The 27,702-nt window shown below is 42.9% G+C and overlaps 1 protein-coding gene and 1 long non-coding RNA gene across 2 annotated transcripts in view; one reads left to right on the top strand and one right to left on the bottom strand.

The window, feature by feature from the left end:
- LOC114000854 (regulating synaptic membrane exocytosis protein 1) overlaps positions 1–10,326 on the bottom strand; it is a gene marked incomplete at its 3' end in the record, with an annotated part of 250,151 nt that extends 239,825 nt beyond the window's left edge. The window contains exon 1 of the mRNA XM_039384637.1: positions 9,827–10,326. Within this exon, the coding sequence (XP_039240571.1) occupies positions 9,827–9,990 (164 nt within the window). The remainder of the gene's footprint in view (positions 1–9,826) is intronic.
- An 818-nt stretch (positions 10,327–11,144) lies between these two features.
- Positions 11,145–27,702, top strand: part of LOC120323890 — a 39,822-nt gene continuing 23,264 nt past the window's right edge. The window contains exon 1 of the long non-coding RNA XR_005564804.1: positions 11,145–14,014. This is a non-coding gene — a long non-coding RNA (uncharacterized LOC120323890). The remainder of the gene's footprint in view (positions 14,015–27,702) is intronic.

Genomic DNA, 27,702 nt, shown 5'->3' with positions numbered 1-27,702 from the left:
CTGAAAATGAGACACATTCGATGTGAACAAATGCAGAAATTAGTGCCCACATAGATGTTCTAATTCAATCTAGAACCGCCTGGAAACGGCTATTCATCATGTCATGTCGCTTCATGCCTCTGAAGTGGCAAGTATGAATGGTTTTGTGTATGTCATTATTCTGAAAATTGCAACTAGCTCTTCTTGCTTCTGTAAAAGTGCCGAAAACTATATTTGGAACATGGCTTTCTTGTTTAAAACTCTCTCTGGACATAAGTAGCTGACATACAATCAAATTTTGAGGATGATTACTTCAGTTATAAGTACAAAGAATTACAATGTTATCCTATCAATTGTCTTACCTAAGAAACTATTAAATCAAAACTATAGTGTTATATTTTCTGCTGCTTGTTGTGAATACCAAAAATAACTCTGACTAACATTTACTGCCTAGACTCCAAAACTAGGAAACACCATAAACATTGCATAATATTTAACCATATCTATGAAGTATAATAGAAGAGATAAAACAATTGTAACTTTTAGCAGATGTAGAGATCTTAAAAAGTATCTGCATCCTTACAGATCCAATACATGAATTTGACTGAGGTAAATCATATAGACCTGGTAAGGTGTAAATCATTCCAGTAATTGCAAATTTATGCAGGTATTTCCAAAAAGCAGAATGAAACTACTCTGTGTTTGTAATGGACAGCATAAGATTTTCTTACATGTTTTATCACTGGGAACTAAAGCAAGACTATAGGTACCCAAGCTTTTTCCCCCAAAACGTAATTGCATGTCAGCATCTATTAATTAAAACTGGTAGGCCCAGGGGAGAAGACAAATGCATCGGTCACCAGTGGGTAGAGTGAAGGAGAAGGTAAAACAGGCTAGAAGTTATAATTGGCTCTAACTATTGGCCAAAAACCTAAAATAGAATTTCAGTTTTGTCATTTTCCACCTTCAATAATGCCTGCATCCCTACAAGCCTGAACACAAGGGCAGCAGTATTTTTAAATAGTCTTTTGTTTAAGGCATTAAGTTCAAGTCTTAAAATGCTTAGTAATTGCTTGATGAAGGAAGCACATTACGTCTTTGTTAGTTGCTTTCCTATCCAAGGATGCAAAAAATTCTTCGTATGAGTCGTCAGAAATAAAAGGGTATTGACAAGACTGAGAACTGTAAATCTCTTTTAATGTTGTTCTCTCTCTGCTATTTTCCAGAAAAATAAACAACAGGACACTACCATCCCTCTCTAGAGAAGAAGCCTCTTCTGCATAATTCCTTTTAAGATAAGGTTTATAACAACTCTGTACTTTGAAAAGTTTCTGCGCAGAGATTACGTTCTTTCACCCAGTCTTTGTCTTCACCCTTCTGCAGGGTACAGATAATGACTATGAATTTGGAGAATGACAGACTTCTTAGTCAGAAAGTATTAGTGCAATGTCAGACAAAGCCAGGAATGAAGCTTTGGCAGCTTCTTGTATCAAATGGAGAATCATGTGGGAAGACGCATGCACAGAGATAATGCCCTCTGCATTTCAATAAAACCACTTAAACGGGGTCAGAAAAGAGCTCTGGACAATGGTTTGCAGCTCAGAGCTTCCAAAAGTTCAACATATGCCAATCTGAAGTCCATGTATAGAACACAGTAGGGATGGTTACTACTGCCTGTCATCCCCTATCACCTGTTCTTCTATAGCTTTTAAGAAAATGCCTATCAATCTGCTATTGTCTGCTGACAGTCTTCTGCTCCTCCCTTGGTGGTGAGATGGGTACTCAGTAGAACAGTCAACAGTTGTCTCATAATTGCCTTGCTGCATGACTGTGTGCAATTGTGAATACATTTTAACTGTATGTAGTAGTCTCCTTAGACTACTTGGTCCACCTTTCTGTGAAAAAAACACTACCAATTCTCTGAAATTCCCTGAAGTCATGAAAACACTCCTTGCAATTTTGAGGTCACCACAAGTTGTCTCCTTTATTAGAACACATTTATGGCCACACCTACCCTCTGAGAGTGATGAAAACTTGAAGACTCAGATGTTGCTAAATCTTTTCTGATGTTTCCATTGGCCAAAAGACCACAACAGTTTCTTCACTGTTCAATTCTCTCCCTTCCTCTCTGAGCAAAGGCCTTGGACAGCAAAGAAAAAGGGGCCAGAAGCAATGACTGCAAGCAATCCTCCCTTTGAATTATTTGAGAACATGTTAGATACTGGTCTCTCTTGTAAGCTTTAAAACATTCAGCATAAGGACATGACAAGTCCTGCAAAAAGAGAATAATCCCATGTAGCAGTACATGCTGGGGGCCAACCAGTTGGAAAGAAGTTCTGCAGAGAGGCAACTGAGAATTCCCGGTCCACACCAAGTTGAGCATGAACCAACAATGTCATCATCATGGCCAGTCTTTGTGAACGAAGATTTGGGAAAGGTCTTTACCCTTCGAGCCTGCGCAGTGGATTTTTTAGGTGAGACACAGTGTGCGCTGAACTGAGCCCACCCTTTAATCCTGAGGTTCATCTGCCGGGGCCGAGCGAGCTTGGACAGTGGCAGTGAGGTCCTCAGGACGTAGGTTTGTTTAGAGTGACCTTCTCTTAGATGGATGGCCTTACAGGGCTGACGAGCTCCATCTGCCCGGGACCAACAATGTACACTTGCAGCAAAGAAGGCCAATGCCATCCTGGGCTGCACTGGAAAAGCATTGCCAGCAGATTGAAAGAGGTGATCTTTCCTCTCTGCTGCAGCCCTGGTTAAGCCATATCTGGATGCTAAATCTACTTCTGGGCTCCTTGGTACAAGAAAGATGTGCTGGAGCTGGTGCAGCAAGGAGCCATAAAGACAGTTAAGGGACTCAAGAACATGACATGAGGAAAGGCTGTGAGGGTGGGGACTGTTCAGCCGGAGGAAAGAAGGCTCAGAAGGATCTTAACGTGTATAGATCCCCAGTGGTAAGGACTAAAGAAGACAGAGCCAAACTCTTCCCAGAAGAGCCCAGTAACAGGACCAGAAGCAACGCACACAAACTGAAACACAGGAGGTTCCATCTGAACGACAGGAAACACTTTTTACTGTGAGGGTAGGTGAACACTGAAAGAGCTGTCCAGGGAGGCTGTGGAGTCTCTATTCTTGGAGATAGTCAAAAGCCACCTGCACATGGTCCTGGGCTACCTGCTACAAGTGGCCCTGCTCTCAGTAGGGGGCTGGACTAGACAATCTCCAGGTTCCTACAGACCTCCAGGAGTAACATTGTTTCACCATGGATTTTTACATTCAAGTATCAGTATCAGCATTGGCACTGCCAGGGAGGGGTGCAAGGCAATATTTGAACAATCTGTCTAGGTGATTCTAGGGGCTTAAAACACTCAGGCACATAGTAAGCAACCTGCACTCTGCTCCCTGCACCACCACAGGGTCTGAAACATGGTGGTTCCAAACTCCTTTAAGTACAAAGGAAGAAACAAAGGCTCTCAAGCAGTAGCCTCCATTCCTCCTGCTCCACTGCACAGAAAGTGAGATTCATGTGACCATGGAAAGAATAAGAGGTAGTCTGAATCAGAGAAGAGAATCTTGCTATTGTTTATCTATTTTATCCTTTAATTCCTTTGTGCCAACTGCACAACCAGTTCCCAGAACTCAATTCCTCCGCTGTTTCTCAGTGGGATTTAAGACAAGCTTTAGATCCTTTATCTTGAAGATAAGATGAAGATAGACTTCTTCATGATGGCCTCTTGACTCTTGCTTTTATTTCTGCAAAGTGGCCCAGTTTCACCAGAAAGGAGACAGAATGATCCTACCTCTTCCTTCCCTGCTGTTTATGGAAGGGCAATTACCATCAGAGGATTTACAGCATACAGGCTAAGAAGGTCTGGGAACCCTACTTCCCTATGTTGCACATAAGTACTATACAAAATGAGGGTGGCAGCAGCTGCCACTGTGATTTCAGCAGTATTCAACGTTTTCTGACAATGTTAGGTGTAGTCCAAGTGGTAGAAATGAAGAGGGAAAGAAATTGTCTCCAGGAAACTGGTTAAGAGCACTAGCCTCCTGGTCAATTGGTTAAACTTCAATTAGGCAATAAGTAGTGCAGGTTGGAAGCTTCCAGGTGCCCACAGGAAATTATATAGGGGTTATCTTGCAAACGCTGAAATAGATATTCTCACCAATTGCAAGTGACTTCAGGATTTGGCAGCCCTGAAATGTGAGCAGCTGCAATATCCCTGTTAATTTAAAAGACCTGAGTTCCACTAAAATCAAGTTTGTGTACCATACTAGAGAGTCAAAATAGGGTGCTAGGATCAACTTCTCCCTAATTACTAACTGCCATGAAAAATCTTGAGATAACTCTTGAGCTGGGAAGGTTTCAAGTACCTGCTACCCTGTCTACTGAAGCTACTCAAATAGAGTTATAAAACTACGAAGAACCTCCCATGTCTGAGTTAACTTTCCTACTATTGCCACTACCTTGGCCAACAATCTCATAGTCTTTTAAAATCCCATCAGAAGTGCAGTAAGAGTTTTTGGCCCCACTTAAATTTGCTCCAGCAAATGAAAGCCATGGTAATTAGGAATTACCTTCTAATTTCTGACCAAAATTTGAATGGAACTCAACTAGCTGTGTTCACAGCTGCCATAGTTTACACTTAGTACTTGACTAACTCAAGGAGATAAGGCACACAACCACATATAAACAAACTTCATCTTAAGTATATACACATATACAATTCTGTGATTTGTCTATGATTGAAATTTGCTGTATATTAACTGTGGTTGTTTCACTTCAAGGCACTTTATGCCCATAAACGATATAGTTGTCTCAGGCTATCTAGTGTTTGAATGTACACTTTAAACTTTTAAACTATTTTTCTTTTAACTCCCCCCCCCCCATTTTTGCGAATGATGGTTTGTTTCTCTCTTCAGACTCATTGAAAACTTACCCTCTCATGCTTCTTCAAAATTTTTTAGTCACATCAGTCACCTGTTGGGCAACATCTGGACTTCAGGCTAGACATCAGCCACTCAACATGAACTTCTTCCCTTCCAGCTACAGGAGTATCTACCAAGTAAAACAGCAAAAAATGCCTCCGATGTGAATTAGTCTGCAGAGGAGGCCATGGCACATTTTACTACTGTCCTATGCAAACATTTACTCATATAGGAACAGCGGAAGCTTGGGTGTCGAAGGCCAAGTTCCAATTAAAAGAGCTGATAGAGACTATAGTCTTCAGAGATACGCATAAAATCTTGCAGTCAGTGTGAAACAGGAAAACAAGCGTGGATGAGAGTTGAGTCTACTATGGTAAAGCCCCACCTACTCAACAGCCTGCTCTCCATGTTGCTGTCAAAGGCGTGGCATGGAGGAAGGCGATGCTCTCCCAACCACAGAGGAACAAACCACAAAGCTCTGAAGCCCCAAGACTGGAGGAGATGGAGGACTTGCTTCCTACTCCTCGACCTTTTTAAATTTCTCTAACTCTTTTAAAAAAAGGCTCCATTAATAGCCCTGTGTAACCAGAAGCACTCAGCAGGAGAGCAAGGCAGCTCCTCTTCAAGGAGAGCTCTTCCTATTGGGTTTGACACTGAGTTATGCTCCTGGGTCCATATGCTTTGGGAATCCAAACTGTTTCCACAAAATTATCATGCAACGGCACTTGTCTAGGACACAATTTCTTCAAATTGGTAAGTGTACTGGGCGTAGATAATCACTTCCTAACCACCAGATTAATAGCCTAAGGTAGTTGGAAGCAGTAACACTGCCTGTCCCCTTCACGTTAGGAAAGCGGCCATTGCTGTGACAGCAGCACTTTGAGCATCGATACGCAATGCAGAGGTCAGGTCAGGTCTTTCAGAGAACTTAGGCAGATGACTACGTAGTTGCGACTCTCAGACAAGTTTAGCTATAAGACAGACTGCAAGCAATTTAGCAGCCGAGGCACTCACATGCTCTGGTGCTATATGCCCTGGACACAGAGGAACAAGTGCACCATTATGGAAAGACCTTATGGACTACTTTCAAGGGGCCTCAGTTTGTACTTAGTGCCAGGTAAGCACTGAAGTGCTTACGTGGATTTGAGTCTTCAGTGCCATACTGGGACTGCACTTCAATGCATGAAAGCATAGATATGGTCTCAGGAGTACCTAGTGGCACTGCCTCTATTACAGAAGGAACGCAGAACATGTCTTTGGATGTGAAGGCAATTTCAAGGCAATCAGCTAACATTATAAGTGATTCTCAAGCCAAGGTACACCTGTTCGCAAAAGAAGCAAAAGAAGGAATCTTCACAAATGCCCCAACTCCTCAATTCATTGTTCCAAGGTATTCAACAGGTCATAGGATAGAAAAGCACTCCCCTTCTGCAAACACCACCCACAGCAGTGGGAAATCTGATATCGGAAGGGTGCAGGGAGGATGAGGTCTCTGCCACTGACCAGGTATACCTAGAAAAAGGAAGTCGTACCAGCCAGTACAAGTTGTGTGCCTTTATCCCAAGGAGGTGACAAGCTCTGTTAACCCCAGACTGCTGAAGGAAACTCAGCAGGCCAACAAACTGACAAATAGGGGAGTTCCTGGAAAGTGATGAGCAGGTTGTCTCAAACCGAAGCACTGCACTTCTGTCATTCTCCAGCGCAAGCAGTGAAAGCAGCTCGCTGTCCATAGTCCTGCTCCCTGTAACAGCGCCCTGTTCACAGGCTGGCACACTGCAGTACGTGCTGATGTCAGCATGAACTGGCAGAGAGCGTTTACAAGAAGGCTTTTAGCTCAGAAACAGGGATCAGGAAGACAGAGAGGTACAGACTCAGAGAAGAGGGATACAGCCTCTTTACCAATGACCCTAGTTGCCTACACTTCTGAAATTCATACAGTCTGCTTACAGAAACAGACTCCTGGATCCACAGTTTTATGATGACCATGTGAAGAATACAGTTGTTTAACCAATAATTCTTCCTCCAGTTTTCTCCTATGAGGAGTGCTGGAAAGGAAAATTACAAGTACAGTTTTAGAACTTTCATTGGTATCAGGACATCCAGAACAGGAGAGAAATGCTGCACCCTTTTTAGCCCTTATGATTCATGAGACAGCACATATCCGGCCTCTGATCAGCCCAGGATTGAAGGTAGCCTAGTTTGCAGCACCGATTCTCAGCTTCACTTTCAGGGAAAATTACAGATTTGCATGTGGGTGTTACAGACAGAAACATTTCTCCATCAGGTCGTTTTAAATGAAAACTGGTGGCACTTTTGTTGAGACACTTGGATAATCAGAAAATCTTTTAATTAAGATAACAGGGATGGTAATGATATCTGACTTTTATAATATAGCTGTGTCATCTGATAGCACCATTGTGTATTTGCAACAAACCTTTAAAAAATTATGGCAGTAAATTCTCGTCAATATTCCAGTCTTGAGAAAGTTACTCTCTGGAAAGGTATGTCAAACTCTTATCCCAAAAAGGAAGTAAGTGCTCAGCATACAGAAAAGCCAAATTATCTCAGAAAATCTAGTGGCTTTCTGTAAGGGTCGAATCATAACCCATAAGAAAACTATTTGCTGTGACCTGATTTTTTAAGCCTAATGAAATAGCTAAAGTGAGTACATACGTTTGTAAGTTTTCCAATGTATTTTCTCTTAATTTCTGGCTCTTTAAATAAAGACAGAAATCTATAAATCTATTTAAAATCACAATTTCTAAGGCCAATGGAAACCCTAGACTGTTACTCTCATGATTTGAAAGAACTTTTGTAGGGAAATAAACTTTTAAGTTTGGGTATCACAAATATTTGAACATAATATAAAGTAATTTCAAGTTGAATTCACAAAGCACAATTTTTAATCTCTTATAAAACTTATATTTAAAGTGTCCTAAATTGATTTAGTAAAACTGCTGAAGATTGCCATAATCTTGCAGAATAGGAACTATCAGTCCAGAATTCTAAAGTACCAGTGCAAAAGAAGAGCAGAAGAAAAACAGAAGGGAGGCAAAAAAGGAGGAAAATTTACCCTCCACCCAATATTAACACGAGTAGGGCTGAGAAAATACCATCTCTACCAAGAGAAGTTAATTCTTGCAGTGACTGTAAGATTTATAGTATTCCTGTACAACATCGTCACAGAACCAGTAATCTTCTTCATGGAATAAAAGCTAAACATTTATAGAGAAGTAGCTGTGCTGGAGGACAAGGAACACAAGGATACATGTAGTTTAGAGCCTCGGAGCTTTATTTAATTTTCTTCTGGTAAATAGAAACTGAGGAGGAATCCTTCACTTACATTTCCCCACACTGACTAAAAAAATGCCTTTTCACAAAATATTTTGCATTCCAATCACCCCACCTCCAAAGCTAGGCACACCCCAAGCACAATGAACTGTAACAGAACTGAACTCTCCTGAGATCCAAGCACCACGCTCCCGGACAGCTCCTCGCCAATAACACAACACTAGCAGCTGGGCCTCAGTACTCACCATTGCAATCAAGTCTAGTAGCCCCTTAAAAATTCAGAGTCAAGCACGCATAGGAAGGGACAATATACTAAAAGGCTCTCTCAGTTTCACCACACACAGTGCAAGGGGCCAAAGTTGGGAGCCTGCAGGCGTTTAGTCTCTCCATCGGGCAGAGAAAGCTGTGGAGAAGAGCTGGCACCTGCATCGCTCGAGTGGGTATTTCCGATGCAGCCAAAAGAAACACCCAGATCACGTCACACCTTCAGCGCATCCCCTCCGAGCACAGGTGTACGCAATCCGGCGACAGTGAGGTAAGGATCCTGTGGCAAGGAGGGTCTGGGTGGCATCAGAGGCTCACACTGTTCCAGTCACCTCTCCCACTTCCCCCCCCCCAGAGCGAACAGGCCTGATGGGCAGTCAGAAGAGGAGAAACCCTGATTCTCCTCCACAGGCCACAGCTCCAATCTGTCTATTGTCATCGTTCGAAGCAGGCGATTCAGTAACGTTACGTTTGAAGCCTCCGATTGATGGAGGAGGATAGAAAATGTGGTCACACGCACTGTTTGGCAGGGACGAGGGGGTGAGAGAGAAAAGGTTCAAAAGAGGTTCTGGGGATCTACTTTCCAAACATGGCACCTACCCACACCCAGCGCTCCCCGCACCCCTCTCCGTGCCGCCGTCAGCGAGATAAACCCACTCCCCCGCCGTCCCGCCACCACGCACGCCCGCCCGCCTGCCTCCCAGCTGGAATGAGCAGTGCGACTAATTCCATCTATTTCCTAATTACGAACGCCCTGCTGCCCCACGGCGCGCTGCTTCCCGCCGCTGCCCTCGCTGGAGCAGGCGGCAGGCGGGCCGGGGCCGGCGACACGGCACGGCACGGCACGGGGGGCGCGGGGGGTGTGCCGGGCGGCGGCCGGGGACAGCCGCCCCAGCCCCGCGGCGAGCGGCAGAGGGGGCCGAGCCAGGCGGGGGCAGCACGGCAGCCGCGGAGGCTCCCGCACGGAGGGAAACCCCACCCAGCGGCCCCTCCTGGTAGAGGCGGGGTTTTGGGGACCCCAAAGGAATCCCACCTCGCCCCTCATCCCCATGTCGGGGTTTCCGCCCGCCCTGCGCCGTCGGCTCCCTCGGGGCGGGGAGGGCCGCCGTCCCGCTCTGTCCCGCCGTGCCTGGCTCCTCCGGCGGTGCTACCTCGGGAGGAGCTGCCCGGGGTGGGGGAGGAGGAAGTTAGGGGCCGGGAGCGGAGCGGGACCGGGGCTCCGCGGCGCCAGCCCCGCCGAGCAGGGCGAAGCCGGCCGGCTCCGGGCACCGGCCGGCTCCCGCTGTGGCAGCGCCCGCTCCGCCCGCCGGCGATCGGCGCATGAATGAGTGCCTGAATGAATGAATGACTGGCGTCTGCTTACTTGAGCATGGCCTCTTCTTTTTCTTCCTCCTCTTTCTGCCGGTCCATCACTGCCATGATGATGTTCCTCTCCTCCTCTGTCAGGTGGCTCAGGTCGGGCAGCTCCTGCATCGGCGGGGGCACCGTGGGCGGGCGAGGGCCGCGGGGCCCCACCGAAGAAGACATTTTCTTTCCGCCTCTCCTTTACACCTTCTACCTTTGCACGGCGAACCCAGCCAGCCTCTCCTCCGCCCCCTTCACAGGGTAGTCCTCCGAGCAGCGGCAGCCGGCAGCTCTCTGGCAGCAGCGGAGGAGGCGGAGACCCAGGCTTTCATGGTTGCTTGCATCCACCCCGGCCCGGTGCTGCCGCTGCTCGCTCCCTTTGTTTCCGTGGCTTTGGGGAGCTCAGGGGCTGCCGCGCCGCCGCCCGCAGCCCATCCTCCCGGCGGTGGGCGTGCGGGGCGGGGGTGCGGTGGCGCGGAGGGCTTCGGATCGCCGCCGGCGGGTGCGTGCGGGAGCGGGGGGGCGGTGCGCGCCGCCGGCCGGCCGGGAAGGGCGGGTGCTGCCGCCGCCGCCGAGATGCTCCGCCGCTGCGAGCCTGGCGCTGGAGGAGGGAGGGAGCGAGGCAGGGAGGGGGAGCTCGGTGCCGGTGAGGCGGAGTCCGAGGCGCGGCGCCGCTGCCCCTGTCCGCGCCGGGCACCCGGGCCGGCCGCGCCTGTCCCCGCCGCCCCCCCCCCCGGGCTCGTCCCGCGGCCGCACGGGCGCGGCGTGGGCCCCGGCACCGCCATCCTCCTCACGTTCTCGAGGCTTCCTCACCGCAGGTGCTTGCCTGGGTTCCCGCCAGGGCTGCCGGCTCGCCCGAGGCAGAGCCACCCGTGGGAGGGTGCGGGCTTGCTGCGGAGCTGCCAGAGGCGCCGCGAAGCCTTGGGCTGCTCCCTCGGGCGTGAGCCGTGCTCGCCCCAGCTGCAGCCCCCTTGCCATAAGCCAGCTCTCTCACCGCTCAACCACCCCTTCCTGAGGGTCCCACTCTTCAGCACTTTCCTTCATATGCTTCTTACACCGCATTAGTGGTACCCAGTGCCGTGGTGCCCACACATCTCCCACAGGGGTGGCGAGTGCTCTTATCTATCAGACCCTTTCTTTAACTGTTGTGACCCACCAAAACTGGCCACGAAACATGTCACATTGCTAACTGCTCAACCGAGGGGATAGCACACAATGAAACAAAATGTCATGTCCAGACACAGATCGCTTTCATATCAATTTCTGATCTACCAGCTCTGAGCAACTTCAGTTTGGGGAGCCAGTAATGCATGTGACTGTCCTTCTCTACAGGAGATAATCTGCATGTAATCCACTGGCCAGGAGCTCATGCCTACAGCTCTGAAGTGTCCCCTGCTCACAATTGTGCCTATCAGTGAACGAAATCATTCAGACTACTTAGAAATGCAAAGCTAAAATACAGAGAAAACTACACTTTCAAAAAAAAGGTGAACTACCACTAGCACACACTGACACGACCTCTGTCACACTTCTGCTGAGGTCGTAGCATGGAAAGAGCTCTGGTTTCTAAAGAGATCATCTGATGGGCGCAACCCAAAGGGGAAAAAGTCTATGCTGGCAGTATTCAATGCTTCTCGCTGCCAAATTTGCCACGTTTGAAACAGGGAGAAGGACCAGCTTTCAGCCAGCCACACTAATACCTCTCACACAAATTCTGAGAACCGTGAACCTTCATGACCCTTTGAATTTGAGAGGAATTACTGTGGCCATCTGCCTGTGTTGCCCCAAGAGATTTTCTGCAGGGCACAACTTGATAATACAAATTAAAAAGAAAAAAAAACATAATAAGCACTACTGTTACCACCAGAACTTCTGCATGGTAATGTTCGAGTTCAGCTCAGAAGCTGAAGTCTCCCAACTCTTCCAGCACATGACAGAAACAAAAACTTGAATGACCAACAGATGGCTCAGAAGAGATTAAAGTGGTGTTAATAAGCAAAGTACTATGAAAGGCTGGTAAATATAATAATGTCACACTCAGTTAAAGACACAACCACTCCTCTAACTCATGAGGTGATTTGTCCCAGGGCCTGGCCACATTATTACCGCTAGATGTAATCCTTCTAGCTAAGTATTAACAAATCAATAAAATCACTTCCCGCCATCTGTGACCAAAAGGGAAGATAGCCTTCGTGTAACAGTCTGGTACTAAAGAATTTATCCATTCTTTACCAAGAAGGTAAAGCAGGCAACTGCTTCAAAACTGAAGAAAGCAGGACTGAAAAAAATAAGATGATGAGAAGAAGGTGAGGTACCACCATATGTTTAGTATCAGAAACAACTAAAACATTACATGATTGGAATGTTAATACTAGACACCATGATCATGTTGTTACAGCTATTTATAGGTAGTCCACAATCAATCCTTCAGATAATTTGGGTGGGCCTGCATATGCCAAGTAAAAGATGTAGCTCAAGTAACTGCAAGTATTAATTCATTAGAGCAGTGACCTTAGTATTCAAGAGTTGCAGATTTAAGCCCAAACTAAACAAAATATAAAAGGTCTAAGACCATAAGGTCCAAGTGTCTCTAAGATAATTTGATGAAGAAAATATGACATGAGGTTAAGTTACCTACTCACCTTTCTGCTTATTATTTACTGACAGTCATTTATATCTGTTCTGTATTTGTGTTACTTGCTTTATACTGGGTCAAGCATGTGCATTCTTACTGCTCTATGTAAAATACAAAATTAATACAAAGACCATAAGATTTTACATATAGCTTCTTATAACTTTTATATACAGTTTCTTATAACTTAAAGGGAATGCTGAAAGCTCTGGTAGAATAAGGATGAAGAAAAATGATGGAAGTTGGAGTGTGGACTGGTGCTAAGCCAATACTGTGACTCAAATTGTGTTGCTAAAAAACACATAATCACAGAATCATTCAGGTTGGAAGGCACCCCTGGAGGACATCTGGTCCAGCCTCCCTGGTCAAGCAGGGTCAGCTACAGCAGGCTGCTCAGGACTGCATCCAGATGGCTTTGAGTCTCTCCAAAGGATGGGGACTCCACAGCCTGGCAACCTATGCCAGTGCTCAGTCACCTGCACAATAGAGAAGGGTTTTCTCATGTTCAGAAAAGACCCCTCATATTTCAGGTTCTGCCCATTGCCTCTTGCTCTATCACTAGGCACCACTGAAAAGAGCCTGACTCAGTCTTGCTTACACCCTCCCATCAGATATTTATTCACACCTATAAGATCTGTCTGAGGCTTCTCTTCTCTAGGCTAACTAGTTCCATCTTTCAGCCTTTCCTCATATGACATGCTCCAATCCCTAAACAATTTTCATTGCCCTTTACTTGACCTGCTGTCTATGCCCATGACTTTCTTGTGCTGGGAAGCCACAAACTAGAATTGGCACTCCAGATGTGGCTTCGTCAGTGCTTAATAGATGGGAAGGTTCACCTCTCTCAGGCTTTTTGCAATGCTTTTCCTAATGCCTACGAAGTCTTAGGCACAGCAAATGATTTTACATTATTTTTGTACAAAAACAGTAGAATTTACTAGAGAGAAATAAAGAAGAAACCATAAAAGTAATTTCATTTTTGATAGGGCTACGTGAAAAGACTTAGCTCTTATTGTCATCATTTCCAACCTTTATTGGTCGTTTTCTGATTTGCACACATTTGCTTTGTAAAGATGAAATACCTGACACTGTTGGCCAACCAACGGGTGGAAAGCCCAGTCTAGTTCAATACATTATATCTCAAAGTTAGAATGATACATGAGAGCCTTGAAGAGAATTTCATTGCTTGGTTAGTAAGAATTACCCCTGCTTCGTAACACTGCAAGGTGATACATAAGGCCACACAAAAGAAGAAAAAAACCTCTCCTGATGGCTTCCTGAAAAACCCCAGCACCTCGGGAGACATTCCCAGAAACTTATAAAAGGATTAAGATGAAGAAAGGAGTGATATGGAGATAACACGGCCTTTCCTACTCGGGAAGTGGACCCTTGGGCCTATTTCATCTGTCAATCACCCCGAAATTAGCTTATTGACTACAGCCACTCAAACTGCTTGAAGAAAAAGGTACAAAAAGAGATGGGACTCAAGGAAATATCGGGAAGAAGTTCCATCAACTCTGCAGAGGTAAACGATGGGCTGCCTTTTCTCCCTCCAGCTTCTTGGGACGCCGCAGGGTGAGCAATTGCTTTATACATAGATACTAATTTTAATTTTGCTCCGTAGTACTTTAACATTTTTACTTATTACTTTGTTGTAAGTTGCTTTTGCTTTGTAGTGTATACTTAAGCTTTTTGCTTTACTTATTCTTTGTAAGTTATTTTACTTATTTTTAAGTTAAAAGCTTTTGCTTTAGCTTGTGTCTATGATTTGCACTATTATTATTATTACTACATAGTTTGTGTGATTTTTTTGCAGTTAGACCCTATTCCAAACACAGTGAACCCCATAAATTGTCACAAATTTGCATTAATGAACTGTTAGAGTGAGTCCATTTTTAGGTGCTGACAGTTTCATTGATGGCAAAATAACTCATAGAAGAAACCTGCTGAGGAGTTTTTCTACTGCTGTTAAGTGCAGTTCCTATATATAAAAGGTATCAAATGTCCTGTCCATCTCAGCAAATCTTTTAAGTGAAGGGTCTCATTAGGTGAGATGCTAACAGAACTTTTTGGACATTAAAAGACTTTGATCTTCTGGAGCAGGGACACTGATAGACAAAAAATAAAATAATACAGGTTGGACAGAAAAATCTTCTTTTCTGCCTCTTTTAACATGACAGATATCCAAAATCTTGTCACTGACAGGCATCCTATTAAATCCATTTCTCTGAAGTCCTATCTACAGAAGACTGCTGTGAAATCTAGAAATGGAATATCAATATAGCTATTGCAACATATCAGGTAAATTACTTTCTTAAACTTGAGAAGCCAATCATTATAATGGAATCCATGGCTTTTTCTTCTCAGTTCATAACAACAAGTATTCACGTATGTCCTATGCATGACACATGCATATTTCTTTATCATTGTAGACCTTCCCTCAATCTTAGGAACCTTCCATCTTCCCCATATCTTCCTTTTGGATTGACCAAATGCCGCATTCTGATTTTCTCAATTCCACCAATACTCACTTTTCGCTAGCTGTGAGCAGTCATGATTGTTTGTTTTCTTTCTTGAGGCAAACTGAAAGAAGAAACAAACAATTTAGAGGGTTTTTCCTGTAAGTTCCTTGCCTAGAGGAATGATAGAAGACTGGGAGGAGTTTTCAGTGAGTGGGTTTGCCATTTGAGGGGCAGCCATGAAGGATGAAATATCCTGTAGCATCAAGGGCTCAAAGTAATTTTTCACAATAAGTTAATAGAAGTGGGAGACTGTGACTTCTCCTTCACTCAAGAAGTCGAAGGATTTTAAACATTTCAAGGACAGACCAAATTCAAAATAAAATGTCAACATATAAAGATTTTCAAGAGCCATTTTTGTTTTGGAATCCGACTCATGATTTCTCATTTCTTTAAGTTTGGTGGTACCACAGTATTTTCAGACAGAGAAGAAAGTCTGAGCTAGCTCTGGCTTGAGAAGAAATGGAAACAGTCCTTTTCAAGGCAGACAGAAAGCACTGTCCCAAAGGGATTTCATTTCAGGTAGGGATATCAGGGCCTGTTCTGGACAAGATCTGTGATTACGCATAATTTTATAATGAATGCCTACACCCTGCAGCAACTAACATCTTAAAAATTCTCTAAGGCAGAAATCTTGGTCTTCTCTTAAATGTATTTTATTTTTAAAAAAACCCACCAAAACAAACAAACAAACAAACTCCTATCTCTAAAAAAAACCTGAGGAGTTCCATTGACAGCAAACCTTATGGAACTTGCTTTTGGATGACAGCTTTGGATTTTCTTGTGTCAAATAATGCATCTGAGTTCACAGTTCCACCTGTTTTACTAGGCACACAAATTTGAGTCTCCTCTATCTGGATGCTGATTTTTATAAAACCCACAGGAGTTCAATGTTTTTAAACCTCTCCGTTTTTGTCAGGCTTATTTCAAATTGATCAAGAGATTCATATGTTATTGCTGGAGCACTGACAGAAAAGCAATGCAATTACATAGTTTGGTTTCCTTAAAAAAAATAGACTAGAAACCCTGTCCCACCCCCATAGGTCTCTAATTATTCCTTTTTGCTCTTCTCAGTTTCCTCCTGTTTAGCTGTGAATTTCTGGCATGACAGTTTCCAGAAAATCATCCCATCCTTCAGGTGCAGCTTGCCAAAACTTCACAAACAGGAACTGTCACCTTCCTCCTCCTCGACATGATGCTTCTGTACATGCAGCTTCGAATCATACCCTTTTAGGTGCAACAGTCCATTTGCAAACTCCTATCTGATCTGAATCTGTTATGAGCTGATTCTTATTTCAGTCAGTCTACTTTCCAAATATGTTTGTTAAATAATTATTTTTTAAATCAGAAATACTAACAAGGTTTTAAGTTCAACATCATTTTCAAAATACTAAGATCAGTTTCCATTTTTTCCCCTTTAACTAGAAGAAAGGGTGAAAGTGAGGTAACTGATACCACCCTCCATCCTGAAAATCATCATCTACTTTTTGGTTCTCTTCTGGACCTCTTGTGTAAGCTGATAGTGCAGACAAATTCAATCCCATTTAGTTCGGGGGAACTCTGATTAGGCCATTGCACAGAAAGACCCTAAGTTTGCAATGTATTTTTTACATCTGTCAGAAAGGCTGAGAAGTGTTATGCCTCAGACGGAAGAAACGGAAGCTCAATACTTTTAGTCAGCAATCTGGAAGTTGGAAAAGTTGGAAAATTACTCCCGTTGAGCATTGAAGTAACACAATGTTTTCTATAATTGTGAACCATATATTTTTGGAATAAGAATTTTATTGTTGCTCTAGTGGTTTTGGCGAACATTATACATTATTATATATTATTATATATTACTATATAATTAGTGAAGTTGCCTATAAATATAATCAATATATACTTTTCATTATAATAAATAAAGTTGTTGGGTTTTTTTTAAGTCTATTTGCTGCCATTTGAAGTATCTTCACATTATTTTTGCTCCAAAAGAAAATCTTTAATAAAATCTTGAATGTTTTATGCTATGACAGTAGTAGATAGTGCAGTAAGAGTAAGATCTAAATGACCTAATCATCAAATAAAAAAAGTGCTAAAGTACACTAAGGGTTCTTGCTGTATATGTAGTCAGAAGCCCTCCAAAACCTGCCAGCAGCCCAGAAATACTATTGTCAAGAGAATATAAGAATCTCCTGGAGTTTTATCAAGCCTAATTGGCAGTAAACATCTGATTCCCTAGACAGGAGGTAAGAGGATTGCAGTGAGGGGAGAACGGTATCATTTTACAGAGCTGTTTATACAGTGAAGGATGTACTATGGCAAGTTTTGCTTTACAATCTACTGCAGCCTTATCATAATCTCATCCATTTCTATTCATAAATTGCAAGTTACTTTAAAAGTCAGTGTTATTACTAAAACAGGCACAAGAGTCTTGATGGAACAGTTTGCCTTAAGAAGTAGTGGGGCAAAGTTTATAGGAGAAAGTATCTTTAATTATCTAGTGGATATAACTAAAGAAGATGAACAAACTTTAAGGCACAGAAGCCCTTTTACATTCAAAAAGAAACAGCAGAATTGAAGCTAAACACAGCCTGGGAAAAGTTGCTTTGAACTTTATTATTTTATCAGCTAGATAACATGAGAAAAAGAATGCTTGAAATATGAGAAATAGGAAGGATATTTGTAAGAGAAGTAAAGCATTTGTGGAAAAGAGAAGGAAAGACAGACAGAAAGATAATTATTGCCTGTGAAAGGAGATGTCAGATGAGAAGCAAGAACAACCAGATGTCGTAAAACCAATATGCACACTGAGTTGATGTCTTCAAACAAAATGTAGTTTCATCAAAATGAAAGCATTTGTCAGGAATGTGTCAGTATCTACTGCATTGTTCAACTGAAGAAAAAACGTTTTGTTTCTGTGGTGTAGAATTTCTTAATTTTGATTCATTGTGTTTGAACTTTATATTATAATAAATTCCTGAAAGAACAACCACTGATGAAAAAGATGTGACATATATATTGTATTTAAGAAGTCAAACACTTCAGTATAAGGGGCACAGATGTATTACAGAGAAAGCACTAAAAACGAAGTTGTGAAAATCCCAAAAGAACATTTTGAGGAATATTTGTTTTTCAAATAATTTTGATTCTTGCTGTTCTGATTCAGTACACTGAAAAAGGAAAAAAAAAAATCACATCAGAGGTAATGCTCTTCTCAGCCATTTGTACCATCTTTATAAGTGGGGAAGATGAGGCATGGATTAAGTGACACTAAGTCATCAAGTGAGTCACTGGAAATGAGAAGAAAATTGCAAAGGGTCACTTGCAATTCCTGAGGTCTAACTATTCATTTACATCCCGCGTCCTAGGGTTCTCTTACAGTCAGGCTGAATAATCTACATAGTTACTTCTCTTAACCTTTCTTTAGTTACTGTCATCCGAGTTACAACTAAGACCTGTAGTTCATAATACAGAGTAAACCAGGTAAGCTTAAACAGGCAATCTAAAGTATTTGTTTCAATATTGATCTAGAAACCAGCTGTTTCCTTTTCTCTTTCAAAAAATATTATTTTTGTTACCAAAAAGCTGCAACATAATATGTAATATTCTTACTTATGTGTTAAATATCTCTTTTATATATATATAATCCTCTCTATTTGTTCTGAGTCTTTAGCTACACAGATCACAGATATTTTTATGCATAAGGAAGTAGCAAACTGTGAAGAGGGAGGAAATTCAGAACCATGGTGGCATCTAAATCAGTGTGTCCCAGTCAAAAGCTTTGCCCTGAATAATCTTGTTTCAACATTCAAACAATACCATACAACAGTTTATATAAAGTTCCATGTTTCCTAAATATAAAATTTATGAAGTTTGAAGTGAATAATTCCCTGATGCCTGGAGATTATGATCTGAAAATTACTTCCCATTGGTCTCCAATAGTTATTTTGTTGCCAAATAATTATATTCACAGATTACTTTGCAAGTCACCTTTAAAAACTGAAATGCTGAAAGCAAAGATAAAACTCTACCTAGGTTTTTTTCCACTTCTCCAGGTGTATGAAATTATATACTGAACTTATAAAGAGAGGTCTATGATCTCTGGTCAATACCTCAGATTCAACATGGAAAGGAATATTTATATAAGTGTAGTCTTATGTTAAAAATAGAGTTGGAATTATATATTTTGAAACACTTTTTGTGGTCAAGGCATAATTAAAGAGGAGAAGATTTTTACAAGTAGAAGAATTTCTTCAGTTACAGTTAATGCTGTTGCCCTCTGGGCTGAAAACAAAATCAAAGTGCCACAACAGAAGATTATCAGGATGAGGAAAATGAACTAGAATTAATGAATTTGCAATGAAGGTGAAAATATTTGGTCTCAGCAGAGTAGTAGAGAAACAGAAGATGGACCTCAGATGTTGGTATTAGTAGAGTGAGAGTAGCAGGCTCCAGAGTCAAAACACAATAGCATAAGATCTGCTCCAGTCCTGAAAGCAAAAGAATTGGACCAAAACAACTGGTAATATGATTGAACAGTTACCAATTACAACTGTTTCAATTCCTCGTTTCGTCCTGATGGAACAAAGGTAGCCAGTGGGATGCTGTAATACTAGTGTACAAAATATAAAGGGATGAAAAAAGTATACTGTGTTACTGCTACAGTAGAATTATATGTTTAGTTAGAGCTTGGAATTAAACTAACCCTCTTAAAAAGAGGCACAGAGGCTGGATTGAAATGCCAGACCCAAAGAGGAAGACTACAGAATGGGGTCAACACTATCAGCCTTCCAACCAGGAGCTGAGACAGGCTGAATTAAACTGTGAGAAGTCTGGTCAACAGCCTTTTGAACAAGAGCCAACAGTGTGCCCAGGTGGCCAAGAAGGTCAATGACATCCTGGCTTGTATCAGAAATAGTGTGGCCAGCAGGACTAGGGAAATGGCTTTGTACTTGGCACTTATGAGGGTACACCTTGAGTACTGTCTGAGTTCTGGTCCCTTTCACTACAAAAAAACCCTTGAGATTCTGGAACATGTCCAGAGAAGGGCAACAAAGGTGGTGAAGGGTCTGAAGCACAAGTCTTGTAAGAGTTGGCTGAGGGAGCTGGGGTTGTTTAGCCTGGAGAAAAGGAGGCTTACAGGGGACCTCATTGCTCTCTACAACTACCAGAAAAGAGGTGGTAGCCAGGTGGGGCTCAGCTCTTCTCCCAGGTAGCAAGGTGTATTGGGTCTGGCTGAGCTGGAGTTCATTTTCCCATAGCAGCCCTCACAGTTCTGTGCTTTGCATTGGTAGCTAGAGAAGTGTTGATAACACACCAGTGTTTTGGCTACTGCTGAGAAGCACGGGCACAGCATCAGCACTGTCTCTCAACATTTCCCCCCACTTCATACAGGGGCTGGAGCTGAAAAAGATTCTGGGAAGGGAAAAAACTAGGCCAGCTGACCCAAATTAACCAAAATTATATTACATACCATATGACTTCAGCTCAGATATAAAAGCTAAGAAAGGGAAGGGGGAGCATTCATTATTTACAATGTTTGCCTTCCTAAGCAACTGCTATGTGTGCTGAAGCCCTGCTTCCTGGGAAGTGTCCGACCATCATTTGCTGATGGGAAGTACAGAATAAACCTTGTTTTTGTCTTTGCTTATGTTCATGCAACCTTTCACTTTTGCTTTACTGAATTGCCTTATCTCAACCTATGAGTTGTTTTCCATCTTATTTTGTGGAAATACCATCCATGGTGGAATTACCATCCCTGGAAGTGTTCAAAAGATGTGTGGCTATGGCACCTGGGGATACGGTTTAGTGGTGTCCACAGCAGTACTTGATTAACAGCTGAACTCTGATGATCTTAGAGGTCTTTTCCAACCTGAATGATTCTGTGATTCTGAAGTCAGAGGGTTGGTAAGGACAAAAAGTCACTTCAGTTATCTCTGTGTAGAAGAGAGAAACTTCAGTCAGGGACATAAACCATAGATGAAATTGTCAATGACTCTTTCATGGATCAGCTGGCTAGCAACCCCACAAGAGGAAATTAAGCCCTTGACAAGATAATGACAAAGATTTGTTCTAAACTTTCCTCTGGAAGCACAATTCTAACAATAATCATAACTCAGATCCAGCATCCGTGATACAAAAAGAGCAAAAGGCAAAAACTTTACCACAGTTGTACCATCAATTAGGCAATAGAGAATTAAGTTACAGGTGGTTTAGAAGCTGAAGGACACCAGAGTGGAAGCACAATAACTCTGCTTACTGCATGTATATTAGGAGAAGTTTGGAAACTGGCAAAAGGAAGATGTAATGGTTAAGCCAGGAATTCAGAATTAAGAAAGGATCATTCAAAAATCTGAAGTTGTATGAAAAAAAAAAAAAAAAGGAGCATAGCTTTGGGTAGATGAAATGTGAAGATATAATCAAACAGACGAAAAAAGAATTGGAGGAGTAGTTTCCTAAAGGAGCTAAAATTAGTACTACATTCTCCTCTTAAAATATTGGGAGAAAAATATGTGGCAAGCATTTTGTAGCACTTCCTTAACTGGAATGGAAAAGGAGCGGTCAGAAGGACAAGACCATGGCAAAGAAGTGAAATAGATTATTAGCACTCAAATTCATTATAGAAAAGATGGGACATTACAACACAGGCCTCATTTTATAAGGGGAACTCAGCAAACTATCTGTCTGAAAATTGAAGTGATTTTGGAAGGGATTATGATTCAAAAAAATACAGTGCAAAGTAGCAAATACCAAGGCCAAGTGGTATACACCTAAAAAATTAAAGAAAAAATGGATTAATTACTTGTGGCAATGTGTATTCACATCTGATGATGACTATGATCTTGAAAAGAGAAAACCTGGCTCTGCCTTGTAAACTTCTTGGAATTCTCTGACACGACCAATAAATAAGAAGTTTTGTGTGATCCTGTTGATATAGTTTACTGGGAATTCCAAAAGACCTTGATAATGTTCAAGAAAGGACACTGAACAATCATTGGAGAAGAGGGAAAATTCTGTCTTAAATGCATAGAATCCTGTAATTATTTAGGTTTTACTGGACTTTTGAAGATAATGTAGTCCAATGTCCTGCTCAAAGTAATGCCCACTTACACCTGAAATGAAGTGGCTTGGGGTCATGAGCAGTTAAACTTTGAATATCCTGAAGGATAAAAGGGCCACAAGCTCTTTGGGTGTCTTGGTGCACTGTCAAGAAAGTCTTTCTTATTTCTAACCAGAATGTCCCTTGCAGCAACTTGTGTCTATCACCTCTTCTCCATTCATTGTGAACTTATGAGAAGAGTTTACCTCTGTGTTCTCTATAATCTCATTTTAAGAAGACAAACAAAGCAATTAGATTTTCCTTAAGCCTTCTCTTCAAGCCAAACAAACACAGCTATAAGTAAAACACAGTAGGAACTAACAGTCAAAATTCTCAGTAGAGGAAGAGGAGTTTGACAGAATTCTGTGCAGGGACCCGAATACTTTAGCAAAGCTATGAATGACCTGGAAAAGAGGATGAGCAGTGAGATTCCAAAGTTTCCTGATGATACAGTTATGAATGCAATAAGAACAAGGGGCGAGCATTCATGACAGAGCAATAAAATATTTTGTGAAATGCTGTGGTGAAAAACAATCTTATCTTCATATATCAAATTGTACACTGTGACCTGACCATTACCACCCAGAAGCGAGAGAGACTTCAGGGCTGGGATAAATAGTTTCAGGAAAACACTATCTCAGTGCTCAGCAGCAGTCAAAAAAGAAAAAAAAAAATCAAATGCTGGGAACTATTCATGACCAGGCTTCGCAACGAAGATTTGGGAAGGTCTCTACCCACGTTTGCTACAAGCACGTTGGTGGCTAAAAAGGCCAATACGAGATAGGCATGTCCGATTGCAAAAGGCACAGCAGAAAGACTCCTTAGGTGGTAAATTCTGCAGGGCACGATTCTTTCTGCATTGTCTTTTCTCCTCAAGGGTGATCCTGTGTGCTTTCTCAAAGGCATCAGCAGCATTATAGATGGTGTGTCTCCAGGCCTCCTGATTGAAGGTCAGAGTAGACCAGTTATGTTGATCAATATGGCCAAGGCTGAGATGTTGTTTCAGGGAGTCCTTGTATCTTCTCTTTGGGGCTCCTCTCATGCAGCAACCGGTGGCAAGTTCACCATAAAGCAGGATCTTAGGGAGGCAGTGGTCCTTCATCCTTGAGACGTGCCCTGCCAGCGCAGCTGTGTTCTCAGCAGCATGGCCTCAATACTTGTGATTGCTGCTTGTTCTAGAACAGATGTATTGGTCACATAATCTGGCCAGTGGATGTTTAGGATTGTACGGAAGCAGCATTGATGGAAGCGTTCTAGGAGACGCAGGTGGTGGTGGTAGATGACCCATGATTCAGATCCGTATAAGAGAGTGGACAGTACTATGGCTCTGTAAACACTGATCTTGGTACTTTTCTTCAAGCGTTTATTTCACCAAACTCTTTTATGAAGCTTTCCAAAAGCTCTCTATGCCTTTGCTAACCTGTTGTCTATCTCCTCGTCAATCTTACCATCCGAGGAGATGAAGCTACTTAGGTAATTAAACTGCTGGACTGATTTGAGCACTGATTTGCCAGTGGTGATATGGGGATGATGGAAGACTTCCTGAGGTGCACGTTGATGGAGAATTTCTGTCTTCTTTAAGCTGACTTCCAGCCCAAAGAGCTCAGCAGCATCTGCAAAGCAGGATGTTAAACGCTGCAGAGCTGCTTCTGTGTGGGCAACAAGGGTGGCATCATCAGCATAAAGCAGCTCCCTGACAAGATGGTTTAAGGTCTTAGTGTGGGTCTTCAGTCGCCTTAGGTTGAAGAGGCTTCCATCAGTACGATATCGAATGTAGATACCGTCCTGATCCTCGAGGTCTGCCGTGGCCCTTTGGAACATCATGCTGAAAAAGATTGTGAATAGGGTTGGTGCAAGAACGCAGCCTTGTTTAACACCATTAGTTATCAGAAAGGGCTCAGAAAGTGCATTGCCATATCTGACTTGGCCATGTTGATCCTCATGGAGTGAGGTGATCATTTTAAGGAACTTGGGGGGACAACCTAAGCGTTCCAAAATCTGCCATAGACCTTTCCTGCTCACAGTATCAAAAGCCTTGGTGAGGTCAACAAAGGTTACATAGAGACCTTTTGTTCTGTTCTCTACACTTCTCTTGCAGTCGTCTGAGAACAAATCCCATGTCTGTGGTACTCCTGTTGGCTCTGAAACCACATCGGCTTTCAGGTAGAATTCTTTCTGCTATGGCGGGTATTAGTCTGTTCAAGAGTATTCTTGCCAGGATTTTGCCAGCAGTGAAGAGCAGAGTAATACCACAGTAATTTGAGCAATCTGATTTAATTCCTTTCTTCTTATAAAGGGTGATGATGACTGCATCACGAAGGTCTGATGGTAGTTCACCTAGTTCCCAACAGCTCACCACAAACTCATGAAATTTAGCATGGAGTGCAAGGCCCCCATGTTTCCAGACTTCAGGTGGAATTCCATCAACCCCAGCTACCTTGCCAATTTTCACCTGCCGAATGGCCTTAAGGGTTTCTCCGAAAGTGGAGGCAGTATCCAATTCATACTTCATCGGTTGTTGTATGATGGACTGAATGGCTGTGTCTTGGACTACACGGTTGGTACTGAAAAGGGTCTGAAAATGTTCAGACCATCGATTCAGAATGGAGGTTTTATCTGTCAGAAGTGTTTGACCATCAGTGCTGAGTAGAGGACTTTGAGCTTGGTATGTAGGCCCGTATGCTGTTTTCAGGGCTTCATAGAATCCTCTGTGATCACCTGTGTCTGCCCATAATTGTGTTTTTTCAGCTAGACTGATCCACCACTTGTTCTGGATGTCACAGAGTTTCTGTTGGAGCTTGCTGCATGCAAGATGAAAGGCTGTTTTTCTCACGTGACAGGATTGCAGTGCAAGGTGTACTTGGTGGGCAGTTCTCTTCTTCCTCAACAATTCCTGGATTTCTTGATTGTTTTCATCAAACCAGTCCTTGTTCTTCTTGAGGGAGAACCCCAAGGTTTCTACAGAGGACTGCAGGATGCTGTTTTTTATATGGTGCCAGAATGTTACAGGAGACGTATCTGTAGAATTTGTGGAATGGTTATCAAGCCTAGTTTGAAAATTAGCCTGGAATTTGTCTCTCACCGTGGCTGATTGGAGATTGTTAACTTGGAGTCTCCTCCTTGGGCTACTGCCCCTTTTAGGTTTGAATTTAAGATTGAGGTTAAGTTTACAGCGCACCAGTCGATGGTCTATTTGGCATTCTGCGCTGGGCATCACATGGGTGTGGTGGACATTGCGGACATCTCTCCGTTGCACCAAGACATAATCGATGAGGTACCAGTGTTTGGATCTGGGATGCATCCATGTTGTCTTCAGACTATTTTTCTGCTCAAAGATAGTGTTAGTGATGGTGAGCTGTTGCTCTGCACAGAATTCTAGCAGAAGTCGACCATTATCGTTGCAGCTTCCAACACCATTCCTTTCCAGGCTTCAAAATTCTTTCCTACTCTGGAGTTGAAATCACCAAGGATAATGATCTTATCATCTGCAGGCACCTTTCAGGTAAGGCGGCACAGGTCAGTGTAAAACTTATCTTTTTCAGCAGGGTCAGCTTGGAGAGTTGGGGCATATATACTAAAGAGGACAACGTGTTGCTTGTTGTGTAGTGGGAGGCGTAGGGAGATAATGCGGTCAGAATGACCTGTCGGCAGATTTTCGAGTTTAGGAACAATAGAGTTTTTAATCATGAAGCCGACTCCTCAGAGTTGCTTTTCGGTTCTGGGCTTACCTGACCAAAAGAGTGTGTAACCAGCACTGTGTTCTCTGAGGCTGCCTTCCTCGTGAAGGCGAACTTTGCTGAGAGCAGCAATGTCGATGTTGAGACGTGACAGTTCATGGGCAGTCAGGGCAGACCGGTGCTCGGGATGTCTGCTATCCGCAGAATCGAGCATGGTTCTGATGTTCCAGCATGCTAGAGTTAATTAAGGTACACCTTTGGAGGCAGGTGTATATGCCTTTGTCTTTTGATCTTTGTGCGACTTCATTTGTAGAACATGTCCATACAGGGCTTTTTGCATGTGGATAAAGCCTTCAAGCCTGAGCAATGGATTTTTTAGGTGAGACACAACATGCGCTGAACTGAACCCACCCTTTAATCCTAAGGTTCATCTGCCAGGGCCGAGCGAGCTTGGATGGTGGCAGCGAGGTCCTCAGGACGTAGGGTTAATTAGAGTGACCTTCTCTTAGCTGGATGGCCTTACAGGGCTGAACGAGCTCCATCTGCCCTGGTTTAGAGTTGTCCTTCTCTTCTGTGTGTTCCGGGCTCCCCTTCTCATCTCCCATGATGGCACAGTCCGCACCGGCAAAGCTCCCACTCTCTCGCTCCTTTCCGTGCCCAGGGCCGGGCCTGGGCCACGCGCACGTGCCTGGGGCCAACCGGGCTGCAGCGCCGCGAAGCACGCGTTCCAGGGCTGGGCGAGGCCACAGCACTGGGAACTATTAGGAAAGGAGTAAAGAACAAGACAGAAAACATGTGTCTGGATTAATGCATTCTTCTTGTACTTTGAATACAATCTGCAGTTTTGATCTCCTCATTTTAGAGAGGACACATGAAAGCTTAAAAGAAATTCAGAGAAGGACATATTTGATGATCAAATAGTACAGAATGGCTTCTGTACAATGGATGATTAGAGGGGATGGAATTCTGCAAAAAAAAAGGTGATTTGTGGGAATGTGACAGAGACCTCCAAAACTGTAAGTAGCACAACTGAAATGGATAGAGATCAACTACCTACTGTCCCTTCCAGGGATATTAGGAGTCATCAAATAAAATCTGTGATGATGGTTCCTCACACTTCAGGTCCCAGACCTGTGGAAATCCTTGCAGAATATGTAGTAATGGAAGAAGGTTATATAAGTTCAGGGAGAGAAGTACTTTGAAGAATGATTCATGAAGAGTTGTTAAATAAACAAACTATAAAAGTCTCAGGAAATCTTCTAAGATTAAAACTGTAAGAAGCTGGAAGAGTATTAGAGTTGAAATCCACATATACTTACATTGTTCTTATTCTTCCCTAAACGTGAACTTATTATCACTTTTAGAGACAGAGGGATGTTTGTTTTGAATCAGTATGGCAGTTTTTATGTTCCTCCTACTTGTTTTTATTGTTGGTTTTTTAAAAATAATCATCCTCATAATTAGCCTTACATTTCAGGGCTTATGCATTCCCCAGCCTGTCTTGCTCCATTCCAATATCAGCTGAGATGTAGCCTAGAGTCTAGTCCATTTTATTGCTTTCCAAAATGAAGAAATACATATTTTATCACAACAGAACAACTTTTACTCCAACAACAGAATAAAACAAACCCAAGTGATGTGTTTTCTAAGCACAGCCTGCTCTAGTATACACTCAGAACAAAGAGATGTTCAATATCTCATTAAATGCAATGCTTAATATATCTTCTGTGTTGACAGAACGGAAACAAAACCTTTGTAAGATTGGAGATATATGAGATTTCCTTATTTAAAAAAGCTCAAGCCAGTCCTGTAAAGGATGTTTAATAAATTTTTTATAGTGACCTGACCCAAGCCAGATGCTCTGAAGAAAGCCCCAGAGAAATCTGCCAGCTGCTGCTGGTAGAAACTAACAAAATGGATGTCAGACTGAATAGCTCCTTATACTTTGCTATGGAATGGGGTAAAGAGGCACATATAGATCTTTGT

This window comes from Pipra filicauda, unplaced genomic scaffold (genome assembly GCF_003945595.2).
Source record: "Pipra filicauda isolate LSUMZ 115617 unplaced genomic scaffold, ASM394559v2 scaffold365_size864120_pilon, whole genome shotgun sequence".
In the NCBI taxonomy this organism is placed as follows: Eukaryota; Metazoa; Chordata; class Aves; order Passeriformes; family Pipridae; genus Pipra; species Pipra filicauda.
This window is presented reverse-complemented; position numbering and strand designations above follow the sequence as displayed.